Below are 10,625 nucleotides of genomic sequence, written 5' to 3' on the forward strand. Positions count from 1 at the left end.
AAATGATCAATTATCAATGTTTACACCGTCTTTGGAAGGCGTTTGTCTTTCAAACTAATTAAAATGCACAAATTCAAATTAACATTCTCAGATATATTTTTATTTGAAGTACCCCTGAGATTTTAAAATAAATATTTGAATAATTAAATATCGGTTCTCGGTTGTCTGACGTTGGTTAATGATCACACTACATGCAGGTAAACTAAATATTTAATCTTTTTTAGTAAGTGTTTTATTTTGTTGTTACTTCAAAATGATTGATTTTAATTTGGCATTTTTATGATTTAATTCATTATAAACCCCTTTACATAATGTAATGTTTAATGCACTTCATGTTATTAATTACAAGGTATATAATCTTTTTTTGCTCTTTATATGTTTATTAGTGCTGTCAAACGATTAATCGCGATATTAATCACATCCAAAATAAGCTTTTGTTTGCATAATATATATGTGTGTACTGTGTATATTTATTATGTATAAATACACACACATACAATATATATTTTGAAAATATTTACATGCATATAATTCATATAATTTATGTTATAAACAAATACACTTAATGTATAAAAATAACATATTTCTCTGAAATATATACATGCGTGTGTATTTATACATAATAAATATACACAACACACATATTATGTAAACAAAAACTCTTATTTTGGATGCGATTAATCATTTGACAGCACTAATTTGTATATCAATATAGTACAAGATTGTCCTAATTAAATTTGATAAACAAGTTAAGTCAAAAGTAATCTAAAAGTAGTCTGATTATATTTGCTAAAATGTGTGGATTACGTTACTAACTACAATTTTGGTCATGTTATATGGAATCAGTAACGGACTACAATTAGTGAGGAATCTACCCAGAATGATAAATAAAACTGTTAGAACGATAAATAGACAGAACAAAACTGAAGGAAAGACAAGCAATTAGAGATTTATATTTGATGCTGACTGTTTTTTCATGGTGAATTTGTGTTTTTATTCTGAAAGTAAAACACAGTGTGGATAGAGAAAATACCTTTTATTTGTATAAAATCATTATTACCCAGCATTACTCTCCTGTCAGAGCGAGGAAGAGACACAGATGTACAGAATCATGACTACTGATGTCTGATTTACACACAGAGTTCATACTAAACCTCATCAGTGACAATAATAAGAGCGAACCAGAGGCAGCGGCTAAGATTCCAGAACATCCTCCCCTCACACACACACACACACACACACACACACCCACACACACACACACACACACACACACACACACACACACACACACCCACACACACACACACACACACTCACACACACACACACACACACACACACACACACACACACACACACTCACACACTCACATTAAATCAGCTGTAAACTGAGAGATGAACAGAAGAAGTGAAGGACTGCATGGAAGATCGGTGCTGGAGTTCAGACGGATGCTCACAAGCCCTGTCTGATGCTCTGGATGATCTGGAAGATTGCTAAAACCCAAACAAGCATCACATTACAGCCTGATCACATCACATACAACACTAACATCGTCATATTAAAGCCTGTGCCACGACTAAACAATGCAAACTGCACAGAGACAGAGACATGAACCAAAACCTCCTATTATAAAAAGATAACTAGTGCTGTCAAATTTATATATAATATAAAATCTAAGAATATAAATATATAAATGTATATGCATGTAAATATTTCCAAAATACATACTGTATGTGTGTATTTATATATTCATAATAAATATACACAGTACACACACATGAACAAACACACTGTGTTTTGATGACTGTACGACTGAACAGACTGTAGATTGTTGATTTTACATTTCAATGCTCTGGTAACATTATTTTTAGCTGTTAAAACCACGGGATTTACATATGAGATCCGTGAAACAACAGCCTTGTTATGTACAGCATGCAAATAACCGAAATGATAACGCACAGATCAGACTCGATGTAAATAAACACCACACTATTCATGCAGAACATCAGCAAGATCTGAGGTGAAGCATCTCTAATGGATCATAATCTGCATTACTGAGGAAAAAACAACAAACAACAAATGGGTGCCGTCAGAATGAGAGTCCAAACAGCTGATAAAAACATCACAATAATCCACACCACTCCAGTCCATCAGTTAAGTGAAGTGATATACTGCCAGGTATGGTGACCCATACTCGGATTTCTCTCCTGATTCAGACCAGAACACTTTTTCACTGGAGGAAGAGTTATTATGGACTTGAGTTAAAAGCATCTTAATGCTGGATGTGTTTCATCTTTAGTCTTCTCCAGATGTTAACTGATGGACTGGAGTGGTGTGGATTATTGTGATGTTTTTATCAGCTGTTTGGACTCTCATTCTGACGGCACCCATTCACTGCAGAGCATCCATTACTGAGACACTGATGCAGAGACACATTTCTACAAACCTGATGAAGAAACAAACTCATCCTGATCTGGGATGGTCCTGAACATTTTAATTTCTGGCTGAACTATCTCTTTAAGAGTATTGATGAATCTGATGTAATATACATAGAGCTGTTTTCATGTCTCACCTGATCCACAGACCACAAACACGAAGAGCGCGAGGAGCCACGGACCCACCGGAGACTTCTCCTCGTTCACCACACGCTGCAGGACAAACACAATCATACACACCTCATTAACACACACACACACACACACACACACACACACAGCTCAAACACATGCAATCACAAGCTTAAGGGTACAAGGTTTGTGCCAAAAAAACATGGACTAAACATTAGTGCATGTCTACAGTCATTGTGTAATCATTAAAATAAGATATGCTGATGTTCATGTTGACAATGTTATGTTGTGGACTGTTTCTGAAAATTATGGTACTCCAAATGTGCCAAAATGCATTTTGCACAACACATGTGTCTATTTATGTGTTCACGTCTGCCTGGGAAATTCATATTTAGGGCCTATACACGTTATTAAGCTGTAATTACAACATCATGTGCGTTTAAATCACCTACAAGACCAATCAGCAAGATTTGAACCTTCTACAAAATGATGACTAAAGAATGTGCATCAGTGCGTTTTTGCTTTATTCTGTTTTTATTTAATTTATAAAGTTGCTGTTACTTGAATCATTATTTAGTAATTGTACAATACTATCATAACTTTCATCAAACATTCGTTCAAAGATATCTGGTCTTTAGTAATGTTCTCAAAATGTTACCACATAATCATTAAGTGTAGATCGTTAACGGAAGGCTTTTTCCTGAAACGTTTTAATTAAACGTTCATCTAACATTTTTAAATGTTGCTGCTTATTACAGAATGATCAGAAAACATTCAACAGTAATGTTCCCATAATGTTTGCAACGTGACAAAAATAACATGTTCGTTTAACGTTTGCATAAAGAAAAGCCATGTGATGGACATTATAAATGTTTTTATGTTTTATAACTTAATGGGAACATTAGCAGAACGTTCTTAGAGCGTCATATTTTTAGTTGTGAGAAAGATAAATTGATCTGAATGGTTATGGACACATCTAAATGTTTGTTTACCTGGATATCTGTCAAATGTGCCGAAGAGCGTTTATAAAGAATAAAACTGAGCTAAAACACAAATAAAACAACAGCAAACATAAACTAACGTATTGCTAAAAGAAATCGATAATTTTAGCATTAATAGAACGCCATATTTTGAGAGCCTAATGCGTGTTTTTGAAACATTTCTTGTAATTACTGTAGCATAAATGGAAATATAAATAAATATATATTCCATATTAAAATGGTAATAACACGTTTCTTCTGATATATGGCACTTTAATGTTATTTCAGAGAATGCCATAGTAATACCATGGTACTTTTTTCTTAGCAGTGATTGTGTATTTTATGTGAGTGTGTGTGTGTGCGCGCGCAGTGTGTGTTTATTTGTTGATACGCGGTCGTTGGTGCCCGAGAGCCGCGAGCGCGCGTACCGTGGTTTTCTGCACGTGTCCTCTCTGTGTGATCGTCTTGCTGTGTTTCTCGTTCGCTACTTTCATCCGCTGCACCGCCGACATGATGCTGCCGCTGCTGGAACGCGTCGCGGGAGGTGGAAGATCGCGCTGGGCCGGTAAATGGAGCGGATTTGTCCGGTGACTCGGTGCCGTTCCACCCGCTCGAGCTGCGCAGCGGCGCTGTCACGTGACCCGGGCGAGGCCCCGCCTCCTCGTTACGTCAAACCGCTGAGCCGCTTACCTCACTGACATGACGTCATGCACTGATGGCAAAAAAAGCTTACAAAATTTTATTTCAGAATCAGAATCAGAAAGAGCTTTATTGCCAAGAGTGTTTGCACACACAAGGAATTCGTCTTGGTGTTAGGAGCTTCCAGTACAGAAATACAAACATAGTGCAGACAACATATAATTAAGGTGATAAAAGCACTAATAATGAAGAGAACAGACAATAAATGATAAATAACAACAGTAATAAAAATACAAATATACAGAAAAGAAAAAATGTCCATAGACAGAACTGTGTATGTGCATGTCTTGTGTACGGATGAGGGTTTGATGAGTTATTTGCAGATGTAGTTATGAGTTGTTCAGGTGGGATATGCTCAGTGATCTGTAGGGCAACGGTTCAAAGAGAGAGTGAGCTGGGTGTGAGGGTCCAGAGTGACTTTCTTAGCACTTTTCCTCACTCTGGAGGTGTAAAGAGGCTGGGTAGAGGAGCACAGATAATCCTCTCAGCAGTCCTGACTATCCGTTGTAGTCTTCTGATGTCTGTTTTGGTAGCTGAGCCAAACCAAACAGTTATAGATGAACACAGGACAGACTGGATGATGGCGGAGTATAATTGTTTCAGCAGCTCCTGTGGCAGGTTGAACTTCCTCAGCTGGCGAAGAAAGTACAACCTCTGCTGGGCCTTCCTGACAATGGAGTCAATGTGAATATCCCACTTCAGGTCCTGAGAGATGGTGGTGCCCAGGAATCTGAATGACTCCACTGCAGTCACAGTGCTGTTCATGATGGTGAGTGGGGGGAGAGCAGGGGGGTTTCTCCTGAAGTCCATGATCATCTCCATAGTTTTGAGCGTGTTAAGCTCCAGGTTGTTGAGACTGCACCAGACAGCCAGCTCCTTAACCTCCTGTCTGTAAGCAGACTCGTCACCGTCCTGGATGAGGCCGATCAGTGTGGTGTCGTCTGCAAACTTCAGGAGCTTGACAGAGGGGTCTTTAGATGTGCAGTCGTTGGTGTAGAGGGAGAAGAGCAGTGGGGAGAGGACACAGCCCTGTTGAAGATCTGTGTACAGATGGAGGTCAGTTGGTCAGCACAGACTTTTAGACAAGCAGGTGAAATACCGTCTGGTCCTGAAGCTTTCCTAGATTTGAACGGTATTTGAAAACTAGAACTCTGTAACATGTAATTGTGTAATTCTCCAGCGACAGAGTATAAACTCAACATTCAATTCAATGGTATGAGATGTCTTGATGCTTTCAAAATTGAAATGCAGCTCAAATCTAGTGAATTAAGCTACAAACTCCATCATAAAGCACAATGTTTCCATCTGACATGTATTTTGAGCTGCAGCTCGTCATATTAATGGAGTGTTTCACTAGTTAAACCGGTTACCTCACCTCAATATGTTCCTAGATTTGCATTGTATGGAAATATGAATATTTTATTTGTAAACTTCATACTTTTTTCGCTTATTTCAGTTAATATCACAAAACTACCAAGCTAGTGCTGCTGCAGTGTTGTATAAACACGACTGAAGATGAAAGCAGAACAGACCGATTGATTCAAACTCAAACTTCTGACTTCAATCCAAGCGATTCACAAGCGAAAAATGGTTCAAAAGAGCCATTCATTTTCGAATTTTGACATCACTTGTAATGATTTTAAAAGCATGTAGTGATGAGTGAAATTGAGCCTTTTCGGAACTCCGAATCAGCTAATTGTGTTGCAAAATGATTCAGTGCTCCAATCGCGAATCATTTGACTCGGGTTCGGGAATGCATTTGATTTAGATCGGAAGTGTGGATCATTTAATTCAGATTCCGAGCGTGAATCATTTAATTCAGATTCCGAGCGTGAATCATTTAATTCAGATTCTGAGCGTGAATCATTTAATTTGAATCAGAACCTTGGAGCGGGTTTGTGAATCTGTTAATTTAGATCGGGACTTCGGAGCGGGTTTGTGAATCTTTTCGGAGCAGGTACACTGAAAACATTTTTTTTTAAGATAAGTGGTCGCAAACAATTTATTTTAGCTACATTTAATTTAAAAAACATATATGTTGAAAGTTAGTCAACTAAATTTGTTTATTTAAATGTAGGTAAAATAAATGGAATGCAACCACGTACCTTAAAAAAATTGAGTAAATTCAATGAATATTTTTTTTTAGTGTATGTGAATTATTCTGTTTAGATCTGAACTTCAGAGAGTGAATCACAAATATCTGATTTAGATTGGGCACGTTTCCTGAATCTTTTTTCTGATTTGTTTTTGTATTATTATTATTATTAAATAGTACAAAACATAAAACCATTCAGGCAGTCAGTTTAAGTTAGTTATACTTTCCTGTCTATATTTTAAGTTAGTCTATTATACTGCACCCAATATGGGTTAAACATTGGATTATTATTGGGTTATTTCTATAATAACACAAACATTTGGGTTTTAACTTTTTCTTTTCTTTAACTGGGACAGTAAGTTAATATATCTGCATGTAGCGTGAGTAGATCCATGTACCTGTCAGAATACACTTAAAAATAAGAATGTCTAAATAAGTGAGTCACTGAGTCATTTAGATCGGGACTTCGGATTTGTTTGGAACTATTATCTTTAGTGAAACAGAGCAAAAAAAGACAATTTTGTCTCTACAGTTTAAATCACTTGATCGCTTATTCCTTGTTTATTGAATTGTTGCGCTGACATGAAGAAAACCCGTTCATATAATATACAGTAAGTTAGAGATTCCTGAAGCAGCTGCTGTAACTTCTTATCGATGGTTGATCCGTTTCATGTCAGTCAGAAGCACCAGCCTCAGTCCAGAACAGAAATATGAATCCAGATTCATAATTCTTGACTGATTTTGTTGTCATATTAGACTTTGATGTTCTCTTTTTATCACTCCATAAATCCGAAAATACTGTCTACAGACAGAAAGCAAACACATTTTCACCATGTTTTTAGGCGTGAAATGTTGTGTAAATCAGTGAGAATGAAATATGAACAAACCTACAGAATACAGAGAGGAATAAATCTGGACAGTTTGGTGTTTGTAAGAGAAAAAATCTTTAAAGATTGAAATCTACAGATGCAAATAGATAAAGTGCGATAAAATAAACACTTAAATATGTATTAAAGAGGTTTTCATTATAATAGTTTGAAAGAACACTTTATGAAAAGCCCTAAATCTCCAAACTGATTCAGGTTTTCCTCATCTTATGTAGCTATACTGTACATTTTCTGTATATGTCCAAAGATCCTGTACTTGGACCATTAATTATTTTTTATTAATTAATGTATTATTATTATTTTATTTAAGCATCAAAATACTCTAAATATGAACATTTTCTATGGGGAATCTGTGGAGTTTCATTGCAGGGAAACACATAGGAGAAATTAAATTTCTAAAAGAAAGCTTTGAAAAACAACAGCAGCTCAGATTTAGATGTTAAATAACATTTATAGATGTCACACAAACAAGTTTAAACTTGGGTTAAATACTGAGAAAATGTTCCCACTCACAAAAACTCTGAACAGAAGCTCTGTATCATCAAACATGGTAAACACGGTAAATAACTGACTGACTGGACAATCAGCCAGGGGTCTCACACACACACACACACACACACACAGACACACACACACACACACACACACACTGCTGAGAAAACCTCAGGATCTTAAAAAGACAAACATGTCAAATTCTGTGTTCTGCATAAAGGGCCAAACACTTTTAGTTTAGCCGCTGCAGTCGGTCGAGTGTCACATCAGATCATTACAGCCGTTTGGACAGAAATAATCATCCAACAGCCTCTAAAACAACACACACTCCAACAGAGAGCCGGATCTGTGATGCTGCAGCTGCAGGTCTGAGATCAGCCGCTCACCTGCACACAAACACACAGAGAAAATACATCAGAACTAACCATAAATAAATAAATAAAGCTCATTCTGATTCTGATTCTGATATACAGGACAAGTGAAGAGTTCAGGTGCAAAAGCCTCTAAGTGCCATCTGAAATTTTCCTCTAAATTGTGACCCTGGAGCACAAAACCAGTCGTGAGGGTCAATTTTGTGAAACTGAGATTCATACATCATCTGAAGCTGAATAAATAATCTTTCCATTGATGTATGGTTTGTTAGGATAGGACAATATTTGTCTGAGATACAACTATTAGAAAATCTGGAATCTGAGGGAGCAAAAAAATCTAAATATTGAGAAAATCTCCTTTAAAGTTGTTCAAATGAAGTTCTTAGCAATGCATATTACTAATCAAAAATGAAGTTTTGATATATTTACGGTAGGATATTTACTAAATATCTTCATGGAACATGATCTTAATATCCTAATGATTTTTGTCATAAAAGAGAAATGTATAATTGTGATCCATACAATGTATTGTTGTCTATTGCTACAGATATACCTGTGTTACTCATGACTGCTTTTGTGCTGCAGGGACATATATGAGCATTTTTTTCCGGCTCTTATGTGTAGGTTCAATAATTTCATTCTAATGTCAATGAATAGGATCTTTGCTTGCCATTAAAGTGAAATAACTGAGCATAAACATAGGAGGCTGAGAAAAATGCTCATTTTAGAAGACACTTAAAGGCTTCTGCATCTGAACTCTTGAAGTGATGAACAGCTTTATTTCTGTGGAATGAACCTGAGAGCGTCAGCATCCCAGTCCGCTGATGACCCCGATCCGGTCCACCTTCATCCCGAAGCAGCCCCGGCCCACACCCTTCCTGCTCCGCCCCTGCAGCTTCCTGTGACGGCGGAGGAGATCCAGGAACACGCGTGACGGGGGCGGGGCCTCGTCTGCTGACCCCTCGCTGACCTCTGGATGAGCCAATAGCAGAGAGCTGATCTTCAGCCCGAACAGATCCTGCAGAACCTGATTGAAACACACACACTTACTGAATACAGCATGCAACACTACTCCTTCTGTCATCTGTGTCCCTGCAGCACAAAAGCAGTCATGAGTAACACAGGTATATCTGTAGAAATAGACAACAATACATTGTATGGATCAAAATTATACATTTCTCTTTTATGACAAAAATCATTAGGATATTAAGTAAAGATCATGTTCCATGAAGATATTTAGTAAATTTCCTACCGTAAATATATCAAAACTTCATTTTTGATTAGTAATATGCATTGCTAAGAACTTCATTTGAACAACTTTAAAGGAGATTTTCTCAATATTTAGATTTTTTTGCTCCCTCAGATTCCAGATTTTCAAATAGTTGTATCTCAGCCAAATATTGTCCTATCCTAACAAACCATACATCAATGGAAATATTATTTATTCAGCTTCAGATGATGTAGAAATCTCAATTTGCAAAAAATGACCTGTTTTGTGGTCCAGTTTCACATATATTTATATTCATTTTAAAAAGTAGTTTTCTTGTATGCAACTCCAAATTTAGGCAGTATCCCACAATGCACTAAAAATATTAATAATAATAATTTATTTCTGACACCACTCAGTGTCTCACTTTTTCAGCAGCATTGTTTCCAGTATTTTTTCCATTAATTTCTCCCACTAGGGTTTTTAAAAATGCCCATTTATGCATTATAAGCCATGAACCAAACCATCCAGTTTGATCTGAAGCAAAAACATATTCGACAAAATGACTTGCTGGCTTTAAAGAACTACAATCCCATGATGCAATGCAAATCATATAATCAAATGCAAACAATAGAGAAATCCATTGTTGATTTAAATATGTTGATTATAGATGTGGAAACAATATATTTTACATTTATTTTAAAATAAGCAATCTCAGAGCGGACAAATTTAGGACGCTGTGGAAACATTTACTTCCTCTTTTAAAATGAAGTATTAAGTAAAGTTTGCTTAAACTACTGTAAATACACCTACTAATATATATATATATATATGTGGAACAGAATGATCCAGAAAACTTTACATACATTATCATGAAACCTTATAAGAGTTATTTTAATATAATTGAGATACGTTTTTACTTTACATAATATTTTTGGTTTTTAGTATTATATTTAATACATTTCATATTTATATTTTGTGTTTTCATGTAATATTTCAGTAATTTTGTTGTGTGTTTTTGTTGTTTTTATAAGTTTTGTTTGAGGGGGTTAGAAATGACTGTAGTTTATTTATTAATTTATGTATGTATTTATTTATTTATATATTTATTTAGTTCAGCAGTTTTAGCTATTTTAGTACATCATGCTAAACTAAATGAAAATGAGAACTGTTGCAATAAAAAAAGAAAGAAAGTAAAACATATAAATATATAAAATATAATTATTTTTGAATGGTTTTAGTTTTAGTGTAATAACCCTGTACGTTATAATATATTGTTAATCTAAAAAAAGAAAATGGTAATATTGCATTTCGCAACTTTTA

General features: G+C 35.7%; 2 protein-coding genes across 2 annotated transcripts in view; both read right to left on the reverse strand.

Moving 5' to 3' along the window:
• Window positions 1-1,019: 1,019 nt before the first annotated feature.
• On the reverse strand, window positions 1,020-4,181 carry LOC306859288 (stress-associated endoplasmic reticulum protein 1-like). Its single transcript, XM_079400253.1, has 3 exons — window positions 3,980-4,181; window positions 2,577-2,652; window positions 1,020-1,497 (listed from the first exon to the last, which is right to left on the reverse strand). The coding sequence occupies exons 1-3, from the start codon at window positions 4,061-4,063 to the stop codon at window positions 1,457-1,459; spliced, it is 201 nt and encodes a 66-aa protein (XP_079256379.1). The 5' UTR covers window positions 4,064-4,181; the 3' UTR covers window positions 1,020-1,456.
• A 4,719-nt stretch (window positions 4,182-8,900) lies between these two features.
• LOC306859414 (C-type natriuretic peptide 2-like) overlaps window positions 8,901-10,625 on the reverse strand; it is a gene marked incomplete at both ends in the record, with an annotated part of 2,202 nt that continues 477 nt past the window's right edge. The window contains one exon of the mRNA XM_079400426.1: window positions 8,901-9,122. Coding sequence (XP_079256552.1) covers window positions 8,901-9,122 — 222 coding nt within the window. The remainder of the gene's footprint in view (window positions 9,123-10,625) is intronic.

Source organism: Barbus barbus (assembly GCF_936440315.1).
Source record: "Barbus barbus genome assembly, chromosome: 40".
NCBI lineage: Eukaryota > Metazoa > Chordata > Actinopteri > Cypriniformes > Cyprinidae > Barbus > Barbus barbus.